Source organism: Pseudorca crassidens, chromosome 9 (assembly GCF_039906515.1).
Source record: "Pseudorca crassidens isolate mPseCra1 chromosome 9, mPseCra1.hap1, whole genome shotgun sequence".
NCBI lineage: Eukaryota > Metazoa > Chordata > Mammalia > Artiodactyla > Delphinidae > Pseudorca > Pseudorca crassidens.
This window is the reverse complement of record NC_090304.1, coordinates 85,640,673-85,665,569: the sequence shown is the minus strand read 5'-3', so window position 1 is coordinate 85,665,569 and position 24,897 is coordinate 85,640,673. Positions and strand designations below refer to the sequence as shown.

The following is a 24,897-nucleotide window of genomic DNA, read 5'->3' as shown; positions in this document are numbered from 1 at the left end:
GTTAATGAAATAAGGCCTTCTAAATCTGCACACTTAGTAAAAATCTGAGTTTTTCTCTTACATTGTAATTACTGCTTCAGAGTACCTTTCTTTTTCCTTTTTAATAAATACCATTTACTTGCTGGTTCTATGTCTTTTCTTTTTCTCTCTTCATTTACTCCCAGATTTAAGTTTTCCAGATGACTGACTTTTGGATTCGTTGTTAATTCTGCTTATCTTCAATGAAGTATTCTAAATATTTTGGGTTGGATTTTTTTTTTCCCATGTATTTTACCCAGTTCCTCTTACAGTTACGGCAGCTACTTATCTGAGACTGAGAAGCCAAACATACTGAGTTAAGAACTTGGGCTCTGGAGTAAGACTGCCTGGAACTGAATCCATCTCAGCTACTCACGAGGTATTTGACCTTGAGAATTTATTTTACCACTCCACGCCTCAATTTCCTTATTTTTATAGGAGGGATAATAATGGTACCTACCCTATCGAGTTTTTGTGAGGATTAAAGGAGTTAATACAAATAAAGACTCTAGGACACTACTTAGCACATAATGAGCTGCAAAAGGGAGCTGTAATTACTATACAGATATTTTTGAAAGTAGTCTTTGAATCTTAAGAACAATTTTTTTCCATGTTATCTTTTTTTTTCCTTCAACGATAAGTATTCACTGAATAATTCACTGAATTATTTGCCATGAGATAGATGTAATACCACTTTTCTGTCCTCTCTACTCCCCAACTATTGTCAACATCAACTTAAACAGGTTTCCCTTCTCAGAACTGCAGCTGAGGTTGGTGTGCATAGCCCCTGCCTACAGTGTGTTTTTTTTCTAGATGAGATGCAACTCAAGATACTTGTGCTGCATTTTCTTCTGCTTAAGAACAGGCATTGTGGCATAATGAAAGTGACGATCTCTTCCCTTCAGAAATCCATTCAGTTGAGCAGTTTAGTTTCCACCTTCTTTCCCACTCTTTGTGCTACTGTAGTAATTCAGAGCAAAAACCCTAACCCCCACGCCCAAACAAATTCTGAATGATGAGGTTATGAAAAATTGCACCCACTTCAGACCTGAGCACACGGGTTCCTCCTGTTTCTAGCAACACTACAGTCTTTGGCTTCTTGACTAATGATATGAGGCATTCCTAGTTTGCACAGAATAACTGCTCTTACTTTGAAGGGTCTATTAAATCTAAATTAGTGATAGATAACATTCACTTAATCTTTAACAGTCCTCAAAAATGTAAATTAAGATTTATTCTCTAAAATGGAAGCTTCTAGCTACTTATAAGTCACTAATATTGCACAGTGGTATTTTAAACAGTACAGCCTTATAACAAAAATGTGCTCAAGATTAGAAACAATGTAAATTAGAAGAAAAAATTACTGTGTAATCTCAAAAGGTTTGGGGATTTGATTTTTTATCTTATTTTTTTAAAAAGAGTTGAAAATAATAAAAAGTGAAACAGATTATTTTCATACAAGCTGACCCAGGGTAATCAGTCACCCTGATTACAGCAGGCCTTTCTGGCTACATAGGGTTGTTGCCTTAGACAACAGAAGTTGTCTACAGCTTTTGGATCAGCATGGCAGAAGCACCTCCTCCTCCGTTGCAAATACTGGCAAGACCATATTCTCCTTGCTTCAAGGCATGAGCCAAATGGACGACAATCCTGGCTCCAGACATCCTAGGATTAAGAAAGCATTTTGGTACTTTAATGGTTTATAGACTGTATGAATAACCAAATTAGCCATTACTTATAGCTGAATTTAACTACTTTATTTTAACTTGGGAGACTTGTTTCAAGAAGGGTTACAGCTTTTTTTTTTTTGGCTGCACTGAGCAGCACGCAGGACCTTAGTTTCCCAACCAGGGATCGAACCCATGCCCCCTGCAGTGGAAGCGTGGAGTCCTAAGCACTGGACCACCAGGGAAGCCCCAAGAATGGTTACAGCTTTTTGAAAAGCCCAAGCATAGATTTTACTCTTAAATTATCTTCTTCAACATAAAACAATATTAGTTTTCAAGGAACAGATGTGATAGATCTGTGTTCAATGGGGATCCTATCAGAAATGGTATTTGCCCTATGAAGGATGTGTGGGAAGAAAAACTGTTAAACCAAGAGTAACAAGAATTATCATGAAGCAGTTTAAGTTTTGATAGGAATATACAAAGGCAGCCATTAACCTAGGTATATTTTTCTTTATAATTTTACCTACCCAATTGGATGTCCAAGAGAAACAGCTCCTCCATTGATATTCACTTTTTGGGGATCAATCTCTAGCATTTTAATGTTTGCTAGTACGACCACACTAAAGGCTTCGTTTATTTCCCACATTGTAATATCTTCTTTTTTCAATCCTGCATCTTTAAGAACCTAAATTTTTTAAAAATATAGATTATGTTCAGATAATTAAGTCAAAACTTATTTTCATTATCTTCTTGAAATTCTGCAATTTTCGTTTATATTTCCCTTTGATGTAATACATAAATATGGAGTTTCTTAGTTTCCAGGAGGAAGGGCCCTTTTATTTTCTGATTTTAATTTCTCATCTTTTTGTTTTTGTTTTTTTTTGCGGGGGGGGGGTGCTGCACAGCATGCAGGATCTTAGTTCCCTGACCAAGGATCGAACCCATGCCCCCTGCAGTGGAAGTGTGGAATCCTAACCACTGGACTGCCAGGGAATGCCCTAATTTCTCATCTTATTGCATTGTAATCAAAGACTTGTTTGCATTATCGTATTTCTATTATTTTGGAGAGAGAAAACTTCATTTTCTTGATCATTCCATGGATAACTGAATACTCTTTATTTAGGGGTACACAGTTGATACATATTCTTAAGATCTACTTTACTGATTATATGTTGCTTAGTTCTAGATTTTTTATCTGTCAAATGAAAGAGGTATACTACTCTCTACTAATTTTTCATTGCATCCCCTAGAGTTTCTGCTTTATAAAAGTTGCTGTGGGGTTATCTGGGGCACAGTTATTCAGGGCTATCGTATTTTCACTGTAAATGATTTATTTAAAGTCTTATTATATGATCTCTTGTTTTGACAGTTCCTCAGCTATTGCAGGAGGGTGTTTATCTTTAGAAATTTTTTTGTTCTGAGCAACAATAATATTAACGTGAAACTTCTGTTCCTCCTTGCTCTCTTCCTCCAGCAGGCTCAGGTAGCTTTCTAAGCTGTACAGCTAAAACAGCTTCCTCTAGTTCCAATACCATGAGACAAAACATGGTACCTACCTAAGTGTAGCCACTTTTCTAGCTCTCAGAATCTAGCTGAGAAGTGTTTATCACCCTTCCTTTCCAATGTGATGCACATTCACTTTCAGAAGCTGTATAACTGTGTTGCTTTCTGAGATCTGCCACCTCTGGACAGATCAGCACTCCCTGTTGTTTCTGATCCTTCTCTATCCTTATTCCCCACTGATTTTTTTTTTTTTTTTTTTCTAATCTGGGTGCCACCCTCAGACATTTTCTTTCAGGGTGAGGCCCTCTACTTCTGAAAGGGAACATTTGCTGGAGTCTTCTGAGATCCCTTAACCCCTAAACCAACACAACACTGTCTCCTTTCCTGGGACCCCTTAGTAACTTCCCACAAAGACTCAGACTGACAATTGGAGCAGATAGGTCCTCTCCATCTCCAGTTTTACTCTGAGACCAGCTCCCATGAGTTCCCTTTCAGGATGAAGACTGCTCCTTCTAGTAATGAATATTTGCTTTGAATTCTAGAACCCTGGACCCTCAGCATTCCCTTCTTTTCTCTGCTGCACCAACCTCCCACTTTGCGGTTGCCATTCCAGGTATGTGAGTTCCACACAAGGAATTCAATCATGTAGTTTTTATCTGCTCCACTGAAAATATAGTTTGTGGGCTGCCCCTTTACTTTTGTTGTTGTTATCCTTGTTGCTCTTTAATTGTTTTCAGGAGAAGTGAGAAGATTTGAAACTAAGCTACCTCTATGCTTTGGTGGATGAGTAACATGTAAAATCTAAAACATGCAACCTTGGTATAAGCAAAAACAGAAATTGGCACAATGAGTTATGGTCTGTTATTTTGTTCTCACCTTAGGTACAGCATATGCAGGTGCAACTGGAAAATCAATAGGTTCTACAGCAGCATCAGCAAATGCTTCATTAAAAAAAAATACGTCGTTAAAATCTTTTTATAAGCACCCAAAGCTATATCTAACAACTCATATAATATGCAAAAATGCAAGTTTCCTAAACATTATAGTGTATTTAAATGTATTTGTGCCTTTTCTAAGATTCTACACTTTACAAGATTATACCAGTCATCTAAGCCATTGACTTTCACAGATAGGGAGTTAGGGGAAACTGCCTCCAGGGACACTGACATTATCTAGAGATATTTTTGGTTGTTGCACAGGTGGAATGCCACTTATTGTAGTATCTAATGGGTAGGAGCCAAGCTGCTAAACATCTTACAATGCATAGAATAGCTCCTACAACACAATTATTTGTTGTGAAATGTCAATGGTGCTGAGGTTAAGAAACCATGATCTAAACAAAACGGTATCTGTTTAACTCCTTATGAAGAAGGCAAGGCAGATTTTACAGTTAAAAAGTCTTAAGGAGACTGAGGACATGCCAAGACCACACAGTTAATAATTAATGCCAGTACAATTAAATTTTTTGTATCTCTATACTCCTAAGCCCATATTCTTTTTACTCTACCTGGCTACCTTTCCCCACAGTGCCAGGGGAAAACATGTACCCTGTAGTCTCCCACACATCATCCAGGATAGGGAAAGATTTTTAAAAGCTTTCTCTTATACAAATCAAATACTAACGAAAATATTGAAGGAGGTTCTATCTCAATTAAAACATGTACTAGTTAAATTCTGTCACAAAGTACAACCTACAGACAGAAATAGCCAACTTCAATATTACGTATAATATTACTGGCAAAGAACCTCAATTTCAGGAAGAATATAGCGGTTTAGGAATAAACAAGTTCAGAACATTTTCTACCTGCTATTCTTGCCAGTGGTTTAACACTGAGCCTCTTGGCTGCATCTGCAGTCATCAGAACCATAGCAGCTGCTCCATCATTCAGTGTGCTGGCATTGGCAGCTGTTACTGTACCTGAAAGTATCAATGAGCATGACATCAGAACATCCTTTCACATTGAATTCGTTTGGATCAATTTAACAAATTTCTGCAGAATACTGCCTGGGTTGCTAGATGCATGAAGATATGGATGGAGATAATTCCTGCCCTCAGGAAAATACACATAATTAAATGTGTATGTATATAACACAATTAATGTCAGTATGCCTTTTTACGTTAGATTTTTTTAAATATATATTTATTTATTTATTTGGCTTCACCGGGTCTTAGTTGCTGCCCCGTGTGGGATCTTCGTTGTGGCATGTGGGATCTAGTTCCCAGACCAGGGATCGAACCCGGGCCCCCTGCATTGGGAGCGTGGAGTCTTAACACTGGACCACCAGGGAAGTCCCCTTACGTTAGTTTTTTGTAACAGTTTATTCAAAGCTACCTCAAAAGGCATGTGTGATGGCACTGGGTAAATGCTGGTTCATAATTCCTCAAAGATAAGGACCACTTCATATTTTTCCTAACAAACACTAAGTCTTTGCTTATTCACAGTAGAGCGGGCACTCATTATATATTTTTCAAATCAGTGTCAAAATCAGGTATTTCTTCTTCTCTACAATCAATCACTTGAAGTTAAATGAATAATAGAAGTCACTAAACTGTACATTTTAAACAGGAGAATTTTATGGTATGCAAATTATATGTCAATTAAGCTGTTTTCTTTTAAATACCAATGAAGACCCTAAAATAGACTGCTGCTAAAATTATAAAAATATACTTTTGCAATATAATTTTTTTTTTCTTTTTTTGGCCAAGCTGTGAGGCTTGTGGGATCTTAGTTCCCCGACTAGGGATCAAACCCGTGCCCCTGCTGCGGAAGCACAGAGTCCTAACCACTGGACCATCGGTGAATTCCCTGCAATATAAATTTTTATATGATGCTTTAATAAAAAAGATTAATCCACTCCTATAGTTAGTATTGAGAAATTCAATCAAAAAAGGGAAAAAAGTTATTTCAGATTATTATCGCAGCTGTATACAGCCAATTTTAAAAGCAGAACTGACCTTTTCTCCTAAAAGGATTTAGTAACCTGGGATCCCACTTACACTAACAAACATTCAACATTTATTTGTTGAGAACCAGGCACTAGAGATACAAAAATGAAAAACATCTATCAGCTTAGTCCTCCAGAGGCTTACAGATATTTAACATAATATGTAAACTTGACTTTCATATCATGAAAAACTTTCAAGATGAAGTGCATATGAAAAACTGTTCTACATCATTCTACAACCTGTTCCAGAGGCTTTATATATTGAAAGTATTAACTGTTTATATAAAATAAATAACTAATAAAAAACATACTGTATAGTACAGGGAACTCTACCTCAATACTCTGTAATGACCTATATGGGAATAGAATCTAAAAACCAGTGGATATATGTATATGCATAACTGATTCACTTTGCTGTACTGCAGAAACTAACAACATTGTAAATCAACTACACTCCAATAAAAATTAATAATAAAAAACAAGTTCAAACACACACAGACACGCAAAGAAAATATTAACTGTTAAGCAATTTTAAATATACTTTGGATAAATATCATACGTTTTGTTACCTTCACTTGAGCCTGATACATTGAAAATATTAAATACCATCTAGTTGTTTTCTAGAATTTTTTTAAATCCTCAGGCAGTTCTAAGACGAGATATGGTACACTGACTCTTTTTTCTTATGCTTCATTTCTTAATACTAACCATTTTCTTTTTGGAAAACCGTCTTCAGCTTTGGAACTCTACTAAAATCAACACGTTTATATTCTTCATCTTCTTTCACCACTACATCTGGTTTACCTAAAACAAAAATCTTTTAAATTAAGTAATCTTAGCAGTGAAGATAATAATTAGTTGCTCAGTAAGAAATGGTACACAAGGTGCCTGGTAGTCTGTGCTTCCCTGTATGCCCACATACCTTAAACCATCCCAAGTAAATTCCACTCAAGAATCTACCATCAATAATTTCTGTTAGTGTCTTAAAGAAGAGTTTATTAAGTAGCCTGATGCAATTTAAATCTTCTATTTAGCCACATCCCATTCTCTTCTCTCAGCCTCCTTCTATGATCACAGACCTCATTCTTCTAACCCCAGGGGTAGATGTCCAACCTAGGCTGGAGAAGTTTTGGTACTCCATCATTCTCATCACAGTAATTATTTCTAGAATCGAAATGTAACCTAAACCAAGTTAATTGAGTCTTTACTGTGGATTTATTTTGCTGCAATTGGTGAGGAGGTCTCTTTCCTTTGTGACTGAGAGCCCTACAGATGTGACCCTGGAGATGGAGGCAGCACCACAGAAAAGCTGAGACAATAAAGAACAAAAGCAGCATGGAAAAGCCAAGACAGCATGTCCTAATGGTACTGACTACCCACTTCCAATTCCTGAAGTTCCCAGAGCTGACTGGTTGCTGCCATACATCTTTCAGTTCTGGGACGAATCCCCAAGTGGCCTTCTAATAAATCCCCCCCTTTTCACTTAACTTAGTGTGTTGTCTGTTGCTTATATTAGGAACAATTATATTAGAAATTAAATTAAATTATATTAGAAATTAAATTTACCTCTGAATTAGCAACATTTCCCTTTAATAACCATAAGCAGCAGTGTCAGCGTCCTCAGTTGAAATTAAGATAAAAATGTACTAAAACTCAAACATAAAATATTTAGCAACACACAAAGTCTACTAAAAATTAAAATCTATTTATTCTTCAACCTTTTACTGTAATTGTGACAGGAACAACTTCATTTCCAAATTTTCCAGCTTCCCATGCTGCTTTACTTCTGGTATAGGAGTTAATAGCATAAGTATCCTGTTCATCTCGTGCAATATTCAGCTTCTTTGCAGTATTTTCAGCACAGTTGCCCTGATAGAAGTTGGAAGTTTTAAAAAACTAATTAACTTTGCATAACATAAAATAGTGGTTAGTAGTTAAATTTAGTTTCTTAAAATATACTTCTTTCTGTACTAGGTAATTTTTTTACTCATGTCTCATCCTCAAATACTTGAATTAGCCCAGAAGTTGCTATTTTGAAGACAAATAATTAAACACCTATGGAATCCATTATTAAATGTCAGAAAATGTCCTATTTCAGTGTGGGGCAATTTATTCAACAGTTGAGCCAAGTTGATGCAATGAGCTTAGAAAAACATTTTCCTAAAATGAATGGCTCAATCAACATTTATATCCTTCAGTTCAGTTTCTGAGATATATATATTGGACTTTCCTGGTGGTGCAGTGGTTACGAATCTACCTGCCAATGCAGGGGACATGGGTTTGATCCCTGGTCCAGGAAGATCCCACATGCTGTGGAGCAACTAAGCCCGTGCACCACAACTACTGAGCCTGTGCCCTAGAGCCCGCGAGCCACAACTACTGAAGCCCGTGGACCTAGAGCCTGTGCTCCACAACAAGAGAAGCCACCGCAATGAGAAGCACGCACACTGCAATGAAGAGTAGCCCCCGCTCACCACAACTAGAGAAAGCCAACATGCAGCAACAAAGACCCAATGCAGCCAAAAATAAATAAATAAAAATTAAAGTATATATATATATTTTTTAAATCAAGCAGTATTTTATATACATGGCATTTCTCCATTAAAAAGCAATAATTACCATATGAATTTTATTGTAGACATCAGTTAGCCCATCTTTTACAATCAAATCTTCAAGCTTTATGCCACCATATGGTGTTGCTCCTCTGTTCATTACATAGGGAACATTGGACATGCTCTCCATCCCACCTGCCACCATCACATCCTGCTCAGCAACACACAAAAACCCAATGTCAATTCAAGTAGTACTGTTGACTTCTGAACAACACCAGGATTAGGAACGTCAACGCTCCACACACTTGAAAATCTGTGTATAACTTCACGGTCGGCCCTCCCTATCCATGGTTCTACATCCACAGATTCAACTGTAGTACATGTTTATTGAAAAAAATTTGCACATTAAGTGGACCCAGGCAGTTCAAATCCATGTTTAAGGGTCAACTGTAGTTGCAAACCCATTATACCCTTTACACAGCTACAACAAACAAGTATTCTACATGGACTTTATTAAACATTTGCTATACAGTCACTATAGGAAGTACCCTTTTGACACTGGTAAAAGGAAATGGTCTGAAACGTGTAATGATAATTAAGATCAGAATCAGACATTAATAAGAATGCCAGGAATCTTTAATGTAGAACCATCTTCTGAAATTCTTCTAACCCTTCATTTCACTGACACTGCCAAAAACGTAATCTCAGTTCTCGGAAATAATCCGACTTCCTTGATTGTGATCCTCCCAATCAGCTCTTCCCAGATAGCTATAGTAATTTTCTACTTGATCATCTGATATGCAGCCTGTCCTTCCACCCAAGTGTCATCTACACTCATCTGAGTCATTCTGGCTAGACTGTAAGTCTGGTCATTCCACTCCTTACAGGACTCACCAGCATAGCACATAAGGCCCTTTACCATCTGACTTCTCATTCCCTTTCCAGTCTCATGCCTGGACCTACACCTGAGGTCATACAGAACTGTTTAAATATCTTCAGAGATTTCCCTGGTGGTCCAGTGGTTAAGACCCTGCACTTCCACTGCAGGGGGCACAGGTTCAATCCCTGGTCGGGGTACTAAGATCCCACATGCCGCAGAGTGGCTGGGCCCGTGAGCCATGGCCGCTGAGCCTGCGCATCCGGAGCCTGTGCTCCGCAATGGGAGAGGCCACAACAGTGAGAGGCCCGCGTACCACCAAAAAAAAAAGAATAAAGACAAACAGAAGTTCTGTACCAAAGAAACCTAAATATTTTGCCTGTTTTCAAATATGGAGAGTCTCAAATAGTTCTCATATAAGTTTTATTCTGCTAACCTGAAATACTGAGTATTTTCTGGGGATGATGGCAATAATAAGTGACAGAAATTAAGTTATCAATTATTCTACAGAATATAATATAAGTGACCATTCAAAATAAGGCAATTCCTAGTATTCCTCTAAGTCAGATAATTTTATACATGCACAAATAAAGGACACTAACTGAAAGCATTTGCTAGAGAACCACAAAAAAATCAACTGAGACAAAATTTTCCTTGTCATTCAAACCATTCTGAAACATCTAAACAATTTCACGACCGTTTGACAAGGGTTTGGTAATACCTGATGTCAGTGTTACCTTGTGTATAGGCAAACAAGCTCTCATAAGCTATGGAAAATATGTAACTGGTTTAACTTTCATGCAAAGCATTTGAAAATATCAAAATTTTTAAATCTCTGACTCCGAAATTCTCCTCTTAGGAATTTTTCCAAAAGACAGACTTGCACATGATGAGATTTTTTAATGTTTTGTTCACCAATCTCCAGTGAATGTCCACATAGTAGATCCTCAGCTAATGATGAGCAAAACCAGGATTTGAAATCAGTCTGGCTCCAGACTTTTTGTTCTTAACCACTACACTATACTGCTTAGTACAGTGAATTAACAAGAATTGATTTAAGTATTTATAATTACACAAAGATATATATAGGGGTACTCTCTGCAGCATTATTTAAAATAGTGAAGAACTGGAGACAACCTAGATGTCCATTCAATAAGGACCCATAAGTATATTATAGTTGTTCAGGTCAATAGAGTACTATCTTATGTGCTGATACAGAATGACCTCCAAGACATTACATGGGGCACTGAGTTTAAGAAACTTCCCCAAAGTTTCTCTCCTTTTCGGTGGCAGAATACACAAAAAAGTGATGAATAAGTCAGAGATTCAAAGTGGGGCAAGAAGAAAGAAGATTTTTCATTTTATACTTTTCTATACCATCTCAGTTTTTAGCATGTGTATCAGGTATCACTCTTTTTTTTCTCTTTGGCTTGCCTTACAACTGGAAACAAAGCAAGGGAGGAGTAACAGCAAGGGTATGCATAATTATGATTCTTGTACATGTAAGAAATAATCTGCAAACACCTCACAACTGATTTTTACCTTGGTGTGTTATACCCTGATAGGCTGGAATGCACTAGACAGGGATAGGGACACCTGTTTTCTAATTTTACCCCTGTAACTGTGTTTGTAGTCCTCTCAACCTCTTTCCTCAACTGAAAAAAAGGCTTGGATCTGATAAACTCTTAGGTCTACGAGTCCAGGTCTAGCCTCCTAACATCCAGCATATGTTTGCTGAGCAGCCTACCTCTTGCTCTGGTAAAGACAAGATCAAAATCATCAAGGCCAATAGAAAGCCTGCACAATTTTACAGCTGAACCTGAACATAAGGAGCTATAAATTAGTCATCAATTTTGGGCTCAATCAACGATTTGATTCCCAGGGTCAGCACCTTATTCTCATTTATGATAAAAACCCTTCTCATTCTAGCACAGACAAAATTTACGGTGTCTTAAATCAACCAGAATCCTAAGTAAAGGGGCACCCAAAGACAAAAACGTCCTGGCTGAAAACTACTTTTTAATACCAGACACCTGAGCTATCATTTTGACCTCTACTTCAAATGGAATTGGCAAATCCAGACACTCCTGAGTGTCTGAAACAACAGAGCAACTGCACTTATGAGAAAGAATCTCACTTCTAGAGTATGAATATGCTTAGATTTTTAGTGTTTTTTAGCACTGCATATTATTTTAGTTATAAAATGGAAAAGAAGGTACTTCTTACCTGATGTCCACACATAAGATTCTGAGAGGCCATCATGATGGCTTTCATTCCTGAGGCACAAACTTTGTTTACAGTGGTACATGGAGTAGAAATAGGTAAGCCTAAAACCAATATAAATCATACTTTTGAAGAACAAAGATATTCTTCAAATAAACTGTAATAAAATAGAGCATGTTAAACTATAATCTGCAACATTTCTTCTGCCGATATAAGTCTATTATGCATTTAACATTTTATTTAAGCTGAAATGACCTCCATTTTGCCATGTCAAACATTTAAGTATAAAAGCAAAAATGTAGTCCTAATACCTGCACCCAGTACTGCTTGCCTTGTAGGGGCTTGTCCTTCACCTCCTTGTAGAACATTACCCATGTATGCTTCTTTCACTTCTTCTTTTGGAATCCCTTTTTTAAAAAAATCAAAAAGACATTTCCATATTTTATTCAATTTAGTAATTACCTAGTAAAGTATGTGACATTATATAGCAGGAATGGTTTCTTTTTCTTGTCAGTTTTGAGCTTCATTCATAACACTCTAGTACAAGGATTTCTTTTCAAGGGAATTCAGAAATGTAGACATTAGTTCGTTTCTAAGTGTTACGTATATAGTTAAGTGCAAAATAAACATTTGTTCCATTGAATCACTACCCCTCAACACAAAAAGTAAAGCACTACTAACCTGCCTTTTCAATGGCTCCCTGAATTGCAATGGAACCAAGTTTAGTGGCTGGCAGAGAGGAAAGGCTGCCTAGAAAGGATCCAATGGGTGTTCTTGCAGCACTTACTATGACCACTTCCTGGCAAGACAGAAGATGGTAAAAATTATTATATTTAAATATTTTACCCACATCATCTTTCATAAATAAACAATTCATAGATATATTAGCCAAAAAACAGACTTTTTATGAATGACTAATTACCCATCAAAGATGAAAATAATATTAGAACAGCCCTAAAATCAGTTCAATTCTGGTACTTTATGATTTAAGACCTAATAGAAAACCTAAGAAAAACCAGTTCTAAAATAGGCATAGACCAGAAGCTTAAGGTTCAATTCTATTCCTTAGTCAAAATTTAAGAAATGATCAGTTTACCCTTGTTAACTGCATAAAAAGCCCTAATTAAAGGGCTTCCTTACTGAAGGCAAACTCTGGTCTAGGGGTCAAGACCTGTATGTTAGTGGGGGCATACCACTTAACTAGGACACAGCCAGAGCCATACTTCTTAAACTATTAATAAGACAATATAAAATTTAAGAAAAAGATAAAAGCTCTCTTAAATATTGCAAAACACTATTTTAACAATTCTCTCCTTACGCTTGCCTTCTACATGCTCTTAGATAAATACATACATACATACATGCATAAATTCTCATAGATAATAAGAGAACCATTCCCTAGATTCTGGTCGAAGGCTATTACTAAGTCTTTTTAGAAACCGTTATGAAACAAAAGGAGGACCCCTCAGGAAGCACTAGGTGACCAGGTCCTTCCTGTCTAATCCCCAATCTCCTTCAGCCCCTTTCTTCTAGTATCTTCCATGTGGCCTCTGCAATGTACCAACCAACACAATATAATGGGGGTTCCCAAAAGTAAAGGAAGAACACTGCCTAGTTTTAGAGAAGGTTGTTTACCATAGACAATGACTGGGGAAGAAGCAGAAATTATGCAGGGCGCTAGACTGAAATTTTTTAGGGTAATTTGGGAGTCTGACTTAATATTTCAATAATTAGCTATTCCTAACCACTGAATCATCCCAAGCTGACCCTCATCTATACATGCTTTAGAATATGCATTTTTAATAGACTACATTTCCTTTAAATTCTTGAAATTTTAAAGCACAATTTAAATTTATACTTACATTCAAAGTGGGTTTTGATACATAACTTCGTTCCACATATCTTATTTCCTGTAATATAAATATTTGTTATGATGTAAAAAATATTAACCTACATCACTTTATACTTCTCAGTAATGGTTATTTCTTTTTGCTGCATTATACTTTAATTTCCAAATTTTCCTGTTCACATATATCACTGTTACAATTTTTAAAATTACTTTTGTAATATTCTCGTCTGATTAACTGTTCATTGGAAATGTATGTTTTAACTTCTGATGAATTTATCATCTTAAAATTTCTAAGCCTTTTTAAGTATAAACTTTATAAAATGTAATTTTAAGTTAAATCTAAGTTCTAAATTAAGTAAGCCCAAATTGGGCTGCTGCTTATATAACCTACTTACACTGAAGGATTCTAGCATATTATCTGTGACCCAACTCTGAATTTAGATTTCCTACTTGTAGTAAACATGCCAGTCATTGCCTCTCCAGCTACACCCCTTTCTCCAAAGGGTCTGGAAGGGACAGTCCTAAGTACAAGGTGATTCCCATCGTCCTCCCACTGGCCAGAGCTGACAGGACCAAAAATGGAATGGACTTTGAACCAAGCTAGCACTCTCAGAGACCCAATCAACTGAATGATGATGGGCACTTGAAGTGAAAGGCCCAAGGGGCTGGAGTTAGTCAGCAACACCATGTAAAAGCAGAGGTTACAGCAAAGAGAAAAGCCACAAGTAAGCAGAGAAGCAAAGGAATGGAACATATACACTCAGAAAAGGAAGAAAAGACCATGCCACACTACAAGAGACAAAAGAAGATAACATAGTTAGTGATTTTCTAGTTAGGGTTCCAGCAAGGCCAGCTTTACTTTATTTCCTAACCTTGGATGTCCAAAGAGCTTGCCTATTGTATATCTTCAAAAAAGTCCCTTTCTACTTAGCTAGTGTGAAATGGGATATTGTTCCTTGCAATCAAAGGGCCTTTTCTAAACCACTTTAAAGTCTCTGGTTCTGTTTAGTTGAAGGTTCCCTGGTTTCTCCACTTTGCCCTGGATCCCATTCCAGTTGCCTTTTCAAAGATGCCACATCTTCCGTTATCCCTTCCCTCTCCCCAGTATCATTCATCCCCTTTACTCCTGGATTATTCTGTAAGCATAGTAATAGGCTTCCTCCCACCTGAAAGAATTAAAAACAAACCTCTTAACCCAGACTCCCATTGAGCTTTCACCTCATTTCTTAGTTCCTCTGTACATGAGAAGTTCTCCAACAAGTTACCTACAATTTGCTTCCTTGTCCTCACCTCCTATTTACTGTTCAACCCCACCCAATCTGGCTTTTATCTATCCTTTTGTTGGCTCTGACCAAGATCAACAATGTCTGGGTAGCAAAATCCAATAAAGACTTCACTATACTCATCTCATCCATTCAGCAACCTGGGACTCACTTTTCTCCTTGGGGAAACATGCACAGTGGTTAAGAGCCTAGGCTTACTAGCTGAGTATTCTTGAGCATTAAGTTTTCTAAAATACTCCCCACATGTTGTTGTGAGAATCAAATGAGGTAATATGTGTAAACCACTACACAAACCCTCCAATTTCTTGGCTTCCATTTTAACACAATCTTATAGTCTCCCTCCTATCTCTCTAGTTATTTTTCTCAGTCTTCTTTGCTGTTTCATCCTCCCCTTCCCAACCTCTAAGTGCTGGAATGTCCCAGGGCTTTGTTCCAGGCCCCTTTTAATTTTCCATCTTCACTGTCTCCTTAATCATATCTAGCCCTATAGCTTTAAACAGCAATTATGTCCTAGTGATTTCAAAATTTCTATCTCCAGCCTTGACCTCCAGACTCATATATCCAAGTGCCAACTTGATAGCCTGAATTTAATGTCCAACTCATGTCTCTCAATTTCCACCCTAGAACACTAGTTGCTTTTTTTTTTTTTTTTTAATGGTGGGAGTGTGGTTTATTAAGCTGTGCCTTAGTACAGGCTCTGAGGTTTGCCCATGGTGCTTTTAATGTACAAAATGTTCTGCCAATTTTTTTCTTTTTTTTAAAAAATAAATTTATTTATTTATTTTTGGCTGCATTGGGTCTTGGTTGCTGCACACGGGTTTTCTCTAGTTGTGTCGAGCGGGGGCTACCCTTCGTTGCAGTATGTGGGCTTCTCCTTGTGGTGGCTTCTCTTGTTGTGGAGTACGGGCTCTAGGCGCATAAGCCTCAGTAGTTGTGGCACGTGGGCTCAGTAGCTGTGGCTCGCGGGCTCTAGAGCGCCGGCTCAGTAGTTGTGGCGCATAGGCTTAGTTGCTCTGTGGCATGTGGGATCTTCCCAGACCAGAGATCAAACCCGTGTCCCCTTCACTGGCAGGTGTATTATTAACCACTAGGCCACCAGGGAAATCCCCTGCCAATTTTCTTGAGCAATGACACCGGGAAGTTGACAGCTAAGTGGATGTTGTACACAGCTCATCATCTATCATCTGCATGTGGCCAACAGCCACTGCCAGACACAGCACCTTCTTCATCTGGAACTTGATCGTGGACTTCACTTCATCAACTTTGGCCACGATGTTCTCATTGTGGGTCATCACGGAAGGAACTTGCCAGCCTTATTCAGGCATGGGTCCAGGATTCGTGGGATCTTCTTGATCAGAGACTCTGAAGCCAAAAAGGCATCATACTTCTTGGCCAGCTTCTTGACCAGTTTCTTATTCTTGTTGAGTTTCCTTAGCACCTTGATGCCCATGTGGGGTATATCCACAGCCTTGGCCTCATCACAATGCTGCTGGTCCCCCAGAACACATATGGAGAACTTGGGGCAGGGAGTGGACTTAAGCCCAGAGCATCCACATTCACCAACAGCTAGTCTGGCTTCCCAAACTAGCCGGCAGGCTCAGCCAAGGCCTCCCCACACCTCCCCTCTTGTTTTTTTTGTTGTTGTTGTTTGTTTGTTTTTTAATTTATTATTTCTTGGCTGCGTTGGGTCTTCATTGCTGTGCGCGGGCTTTCTCTAGTTGCAGCGAGCAGGGGCTACTCTTGCGTTGCGTTGCACGTGCTTCTCATTGCGGTGGCTTCTCTTGTTGTGGAGCACAAGCTCTAGGCACACAGGCTTCAGTAGTTGTGGCACACGGGCTTAGTTGCTCTGCAGCATGTGGGATCTTCCAGGACCAGGGCTCAAACCAGTGTCCCCTGCATTGGCAGGCGGATTCTTAACCACTGTGCCACCAGGGAGGTCCCTCCCCTCTTGTTTTAAGACCCAGTGTGGGGGTCTGTCCAGCCACACCTGCCTGGAGCAGGGGGTCTGAACTACCCGGGCACTTCAGTGCCACATGTGCCAGGCCATCTCAGCCTCAACCAGAGCCTGAAGGGAGGAGACGGGCACAGGGACACTGAGGGCTGGGTGGGATGAGAATGGTGCCAACCTGGCAGTGCCCAAGAAGCGTTTGTCCTTCTGAGGGTCACAGTTGTTCAGGCTGATCTGAAGCTCCACCATCTCCAAAAACTTCTGGGGCTTGCGCTGGCTCCCATGCAGGACTTCCCGTACCGCCTCATAGAGGGTGTCACGGGAGACTTTACTGCTCATGGTGCCTCACGCCGTGATAACCGGAAAAGTAGAACACTAGTTTCTTTCCAGCATTTCCCTCCTCAAGATATCACATCACAATCTGTCCAGGTGCTAAGCCAAAATCTTAGGACTCACCCTCCATCTGTGCCTAATACCTAGAGATACTCTATCACAGGTACTGTCAATACTGTCTAAAATATACCTAAATTCTTCCACTTCGCTTCATCTGCACTACTGCCACCTAGTCCCAGCCACGATCTCTTGCTACTGTAACAGCCTTTTACTTCATTTCCTGCATCCCCAGCTTCCCTTCTTCAGTCCATCCGGTTTTTAAAACGTAAATCAGGGAGTTCCCTGGTGGTCCGATGGTTAGGATTTGGTGCTTTCACTGCAGTGGCCCAGGTTTAATCCTTGGTGGGGAACTGAGATCCCAGGGGGACTGAGATCCCACAAGCTGTGTGGCGTGGCCAAAAAAAACACAAAAAAACAAAAACAACCCCCCCTCCCCACATACACACACAAATGTAAATCAGATCACATCGCTCCCCTGATTAAAATCCTTTGATGGGGCTTCCCTGGTGGCGCAGTGGTTGAGAGTCCACCTGCCGATGCAGGGGACACAGGTTCGTGCCCCGGTCCGAGAAGATCCCACATGCCGTGGAGGAGCTGAGCCCGTGAGCCATGGTCGCTGTGGCTGCGCGTCCGGAGCCTGTGCTCCGCAGCGGGAGAGGCCACAACAGTGAGAGGCCCGCGTACAGAAAAAAAAAAAAAAAATCCTTTGATGGCTTTCCATTGTTCTTGGAATGATATCCACAATCTCACCCTTATCCTACAAGTTCCTGGCTCCTGGAACTGGAGCTCCTGATGATCTGGATGGTATGGTATGATCTGGCTCCTAATATTCTTTCCTTTTTCTTTTGGTCTTCTTTTCTAATGTTCTTTCCAAACTCATGCCACTCTTGCTCTGTGCCAGCCACACCAGCCTCCTCTTTGTTCTGAACCCATTCCCACCTCAAGCTCTTTGCAGTGTGCCTCTGCCAGTAACAGTCTTTCCCCAGCTTGCCTTGGCTGATTCATTTTTGTTCTTCAAGTCTCAGCTCAAATGATACAACCCCAGAGTGCTTCTCCCTGACTATTTAAAGTTGGCTTCTATTTCAACATGATTATTTCCTTCAAAGCACCTCTCACACTGTGTGAATACAAGGTTCACATATTTAATCTCTCTCTCTCCGTATAATTAATGCAAGGTTCTGAGAGCAGTCCTGTCTTTCCCCCTTCCCTTCCTCCTCCTTTCTCGTTCACTGCTACATCCTTGTCACTTGGCATAGTGCCTAGAGCTCATTAAATATCCCAGGAATGACAAAATTATAGTAGGATCAAGACACTGAACATAATATGTGATAAATATGTGATAAATGAACACAACTAGTTAAGTTTTATTTGCATATCACAATCATCTTTCAAGGACAGCTCAGCTGCCCCAAGAACTCTAGAGACCACCCTTGACAATGCAGGCAGAGGTAGACACTCCAGTCTTAGCTTCTGCACACCCTGTGCACACTCTATTTGTCCCAAACACATAATTCTGTAACCCTCACTGGCCTGTCTCCCCACTAGACTGTAAGTTTCAAGAAGAGACTGATTTTATTTTTTATCCCAATGATGGCAAGAAACGCTAAACAAATGAACAAAGTCTGGTGCTTACTAGCAGCTCTGAAAAACATTTGAGGGGCTTCTCTGGTGGCGCAGTGGTTGGGAGTCCGCCTGCCGATGCGGGGGACACGGCTTCGTGCCCCAGTCCGGGAGGATCCCACATGCCGCGGAGCGGCTGGGCCCGTGAGCCATGGCCGCTGAGCCTGTGCGTCCGGAGCCTGTGCTCCGCAACGGGAGAGGCCACAACAGTGAGAGGCCCGCGTACCGCAAAAAAACAAAAAACAAAAAACAACAACAACAACAAAAAAACATTTCAAGTAGGGTAAATATATTTTGAAGCCAACAAAATGGGATAATGAGCTACAGAGTGAGGGCCTACTTTACATGGGATGTTCCACAGAGGGCTCTCTGGAGATGTCACTGGAGCTGAGAAACTGAATATTAAAGAGTCAGCCTGGGGGGACTTCCCTGGTGGCGCAGTGGTTAAGAATCCGCCTGCCAATGCAGGGGACATGGGTTCAATTCCTGGTCCAAGAAGATTCCACATGCCGCGGAGCTACTAAGCCCATGTGCCACAACTACTGAGCCTGCGCTCTAGAGCCCATGAGCCACAACTAACTGAACACACACGCTGCAACTACTGAAGCCCACGTGCCTAGAGCCCATGCTCTGCAACAAGAGAAACTACAGCAATAAGAAGCCCACACACCGCAATGAAGAGTGGCCCCCGCTTGCTGCAACTAGAGAAAGCCCAGGCGCAGCCACGAAGACCCAACACAACCAAAATAAATAAATTAAAAAAAAGAGTCAGCCTGGGGAAGATCTAGGGAAAACAGCATTTGATGCATTGGGAAGAACTAGGACAAAGGCCTTGAATTAGAAACAAACTTGGCGCATGCTAAGTATAGAAAGTGGAACAGTATAGTGGGAGCCACATACTCAGGAGAACACAGTCTGGGCTGAGACTAAAGAAACAAGCAGGGACCAAAGAGGCCATGAGAAGGACTCTGGATTCTAGTCTGTGCAATGAGAAGCCACTGAAGGCTTTTCTACTATAAAAACACCACTCTGGCTGAAGTATAGAGAGCTGATTGTAGGAGCAGGAGTAGAAAAAGGGAAGGAGACCAGGCAAGAGCTCATGTGGCTAGTGCTAAGGAGGTCACAAGAGGGGTGGATACAAACAGATGTATATGGAATATGTTTTAGATATAGAACCAGCCAATGGGTGGGTATTAGTATTCTTATTTTACAAGTAAGGAAACTAAAGCACAGGCAGGTCAAGTAACCTGCCCAGAGTCACAGAGCCAATATGGGGCAGACCTGGGATTTCAAATCCAAACAGTCTCACTCTATTATACATATAGTTTACATATTATACATATATACATATTGTATTATGCATATTATATATTTGTTATACATATTATATATTTTATTTAAAATAGTAATAAAATTTAGGAAGCTGAGGCAACTGCTCTTTCCAAAGTACTGCACTATTTTTGAGTAATTAATGATTTGCTTATGATATTCTTCACTAATCAAGCGTGTCATCAGTGATACTAATTTTTCATTATTTCTGTTCACAGGAGACAAATTCATGAGAACTATCCATATGCCAAAATAACTGTAAAAAATCAGTAAAATGAATTAGAAATTGAGCCATTATCAAGGAAACATTTTGAGAAAACAGATTAATCATTTAAAAAATTTTTCAACTTCTTAGAGGATTTAGCAGTTAGTACTCAAAATACCTTGTGTTTATGCATATTACTGTCTGTATGGGGAAACAAAGTTCCCTTACATAAAACTGATATCCCAAATCTGTATTTCTTCAGGCCTTTATAAAGTTCTCCAAGTATTAAACAGTTATGCTAATTTCAATCAACGCTTTCCATTTTATGTATATGTTCATTTTATGTATTTCATTTATATAATTCCTTTGTTAAAATCTTATACAAACACTTATATTAAATTTTTACATTGTTGAATGCTCCCTCTGTTATGGGTTGAATTGTGTGCCCCACCCAAAAGAAGTCCTAATCCCCAGGACCTTAGAATGTAACTTTATTTGTAAATGTGGTCCTTACAGAAATAATCAAGTCAAAATAAGTTCATTAGGGTGGGCCTTAATCCAATATGACTGATGTCCTTATAAGAAGGGGAAATTTGAACACAGAGACATTTGCAGGGAAGGGAAGTGAAGACACAGGGAGATTGCCATGTGCAGACAGAGGACTGGAGTGATGCATCTACAAACCAAGGAACTCAGATTGCCAGCAAACCACAAGAAGCTCAGAAGAGGCACTTGATTTCAGACTTTCTAGCCTCCAGAACTGTGCAACATATCTGTTGTTTTAAGCTGCCCGATATGTGGTATTTTCTTACAATGGCCTAAGGAAACTAATACACCCTCCTTCTTGGAAATCTCCCCTCCCTTGGCTTTCAGGTGACACTACATTCCTCTGGTTTTCTTCCACAACACCATCCTCTCTTTTCATTCACCTTCACGGGTTCCCACTTGTTCTGCCTGTCCTGAAATAGTGTCTCCCAAAGGCCCTGTACAAAGCCCTCTTCTCTCCTCTGTCTACACACTTGCTGTAGCTGGGCTCATCAAGGCCTGTGGAACTCCTCTCTCAGCCATTCACAGCCAATCAGTCATTAAGTTCAACAGATTCTATCTCCATGCTATCTCTTGAATCTATCCATTTCTCTCGGTGTTTACTGCCAATCAGATCACTATCACCACTTACTTGCTTACCAAAACATTCTGTTCTTTTTTTCTGTATAAGGCTGAGAACTGAGGTTCAAAACTCCACATGGTGAAAGGGAATGGGAAGGGAATGCAAAAACCATGAGTATCCATCAGGCTTCAACCAGGAAAATAAAAACCATTCTATGTGAAACAGAATTTAATGCAGAGAATTAAATGCACAGGTGAGGGACTTCCCTGGTGGCACAGTGGTTAAGAATCCACCTACCAATGCAGGGGACACAGGCTGGATCCCTGGTCTGGGAAGATCCTACATGCCGCGGAGCAACTAAGCCCGCGACCCACAACTTCTGAAGCCCGCACGCCTGGAGCCCGTGCTCCTCAACAAGAGAAGCCACTGCAATGAGAAGCCCACGCACTGCAACGAAGAGTAGCCTCCTCTCTACACAACTAGAGAAAGCCCACACGCAGCAACAAGGACCCAACACAGCCATAAATAAATAAATAAATTTTAAAATAAATAAATGTACAGGTGACAGAAGAGCTGAGAACAGGAGACAGCAGCACAGAGATTAGCAACAGGAAGGCACTAGCATGCTCAGGCTGTTAAGACAAAGGGAAGAAGCAGGGTTACCAAAGCCAAGGGGTCAGGGTCACCTGGCAGAAACAAGAACCAAAGGACTGGCAGACATTGTCAGAAACACAATCTAAGGCAGAGAGAGGAAAAAAATAATTATCCTGACTTCTCCCTTCTTATCTCCCAATCTTCCACCAGTTTCTGAACCCAGACAGAAGCCAGATGATGCTGGCACCTGCAAGGGTCGGCCTCACAGCAATACAGAAAGAGAAGAGAAGATGAATCTGGGAACAAATAGGCTCAGGACTGGCACAATGCAGGATTTGTTTTTTTTTTTTAAGTCTGAGTATTAAAGGAAAATTATCTTGGTTCAAAATAGCAAGACAGGACTTTAAAGGAGGGAATGGTCAAAAGTGTCAAATATAGTACAAAGAAAAGTCAAGAAGAAGAAGAAAAATTACAGGAAAAGAAAATCACTGGTATTCTTCTGTTGAGCAGTACAGAAATCTAACTGCAGAGGTTTAAGGAGAAATGGATGTAAACGAAGGTGACGAGGGGGACTACTCTTTTGACCATAAGAAAAAAGCAATTCCAGCTGGAAACCAACAAGCTCTGATAAAGTCCATAAAGGTTTCTTGACCGTAAGGGAGAGCTGTGTGTATCTGAAGGCAAAAGAGAAAAAGCCAGTTTAATGGGTTAGAGATCAAGTTCCATTCCACAAAATGGCACTGAATATTGAAAACCTGTTAAGACAAATGGATTTCCATGGTTCATTAAATGACCACTTAATTCAAGTAACAACCAATACAACTAATTCCTAGAGTTCAATTAAATGAACACCACAAATCATATGCTACATAACCTACATTTTTCTCATCAGCAACAATTGTGTTTGATTTTAAGCTCCCAGTTAAACTATAAATTAAGAGGGTTCTCCATTTGGTTTATGTTTTGTTTTGTTTTTTACAAAATTAGAGTACTTATTTCACCTAATTCACCAATAAATGTTGGTTGAAACTCAGGATGACCCAAGTACATTTTTGTGATTTCCGACATACTAACAAATATGCTAAGAACTCATGTTTCCTGGAAACCCACTCCTCCTGACTTTTCTATTATCTCAGTCACCCAGGATTAATTTTAGACTCTTCCTTTTCCCTTGGCTCCCACCCTCACTCTGCATTTGTCAAGTTCTACACTTATTCTTTCACAATCTCTTGCATAGTGCTCCTCCCTTTCAGCTCCTACTGCCAACACACCCGTTCAAGTTACATCACACCTAACAGACAATAGTTTTTTCCCCACTTCAATGCTCCTATACCTCTAATTATGACAAGAGCAAACATATCAACGGTCCTCACTGACTTTAAGTCAAATCCAAACTCTTACAATATGACTGGATTTCAAACTTTATTGCTCCAACCAAACTGGAAAAGTCAAGCTTCACCAACCACACCCTGAACTTCTCTACCTACTCTTTAGCTTTTGCCAGACCCTAAACATGTGGTGCAAGCTAGCTTGCTTTGATGTACGGAAAACAGTAGATTCTTTCAAGGCTGTCGCTCCTGTGTTCCCTAAACACAACAGCCAGAGGAGAAACACGGCTCTGGACGCCCTTAATACGTAAGCATTACTCATCAAGAAAGTGAGTAGCCATTTATTTTCCCTTATAGGTTTGAAGTTGCTCCGAGTCGGTACATCTTTTTATTATCACCCTGTAAGCCCATAATGATTACCTATTGCAGGAAATCAAAATCTCTTGACAATAACGCTCACAAACATGTTTTAAAGAGAAGCTCGAAAACAGTTTTACGGGCCTTCCCTACCCGTCGGGCAAGGTCAGAACCAAGCCCGCGCCTTTCTGCCTGTCAAAATACCTGCCCCACCTGACACACCAGAAAGCAATTATCACGATCCGGGAGAGCCCCCTGAGAATGGAAACGCCCTGTGCGAGCCGGCAAGTCTGAGCGCGTGGCTTTCGGGGCGTGGGTCCCTCCGGGGGCTTCCTCAGGCCTGCACTTAGGGCTCCTTCCGGCCGCGAGGCCGCACGCAGAAGACTTCCGAGGCGAGACCCGAGTCCCAGTCCCTCTCACCTGCATCCGCCTCCGAAGCAGGGGGCTGCGCCCACGGGCGCCACCACGCAGAAGCGCCGCCAGCACAGCCATGGTGGCCGAGCGCCGAGCGGACAGATACCAGCGGAGAGATGTGATCGCAAGCGGCGGGTCCCCGACCCCGCTTCAACCGCCGACCCGGCCGCCTCCTCCAATAGCAGCCTCGGGCCGCGACGGCCGGCGGCCATTGGCCGGCAGCATAGGAGGGGAGGGACGGAGCCTGGCGCTGGGACGCCCGAGCGGCGCGTGGCAGGAAGCGCTGGCTTAGAAGTCTGCTGATAAGGTGCCAGGTCCCCTTTCCACTACTTCTGACCTTCTGAGACCAGTGGTTTATGTGTAACCTGGGCCTTTTCTGTTCACTGGGCCTGCTTCTCTCACTTAATACCCACAAAGCACAAAGGAAATTCATGAAAATATTTTCAAGCAATCCAGTTAGCTTTTCATTTATGATGAGATAATTTTGCAATTGTTTCTTAGTAGGAGGAAGAAGAGGAATAGGAAACATTAATGCCTAACTTTGAACAATTAATAAAATTATATTAACCTTCACAAAAACTCCATGAATTAGATGCTATTATTATCCACCCTTAACTAATGAGATAACTGAGCTACAAAGAAATTAACTTACTTTTCCATGATGGCCTGGAAAGTGGTAG

The 24,897-nt window shown here is 40.3% G+C and overlaps 1 protein-coding gene across 1 annotated transcript; it reads right to left on the bottom strand.

The window, feature by feature from the left end:
• Nucleotides 1–1,232: 1,232 nt before the first annotated feature.
• ACAT1 (acetyl-CoA acetyltransferase 1) lies at nt 1,233–24,386 on the bottom strand. Its single transcript, XM_067750953.1, has 12 exons — nt 24,224–24,386; nt 13,652–13,699; nt 12,471–12,588; nt 12,101–12,196; nt 11,793–11,893; nt 8,757–8,900; nt 7,856–8,006; nt 6,846–6,941; nt 4,996–5,109; nt 4,068–4,132; nt 2,216–2,373; nt 1,233–1,683 (listed from the first exon to the last, which is right to left on the bottom strand). The coding sequence occupies exons 1-12, from the start codon at nt 24,293–24,295 to the stop codon at nt 1,563–1,565; spliced, it is 1,284 nt and encodes a 427-aa protein (XP_067607054.1). The 5' UTR covers nt 24,296–24,386; the 3' UTR covers nt 1,233–1,562.
• Between the last annotated feature and the right edge of the window lie 511 nt (nt 24,387–24,897).

Bases quoted from the DNA above. Each gene is read 5' to 3' on its own strand.
- ACAT1 (XM_067750953.1), bottom strand. From the start codon at position 24,295: ATGGCTGTGCTGGCGGCGCTTCTGCGTGGTGGCGCCCGTGGGCGCAGC. The intron at 6,942-7,855 runs GTTGAAGAATAA...TTTTTGTTTTAG, and splicing joins TGTCACAATTACAGTAAAAG to GTAAACCAGATGTAGTGGTG. The intron at 5,110-6,845 runs GTTAGTATTAAG...TGATACTTTCAG, and splicing joins GGTTTTCCAAAAAGAAAATG to GTACAGTAACAGCTGCCAAT.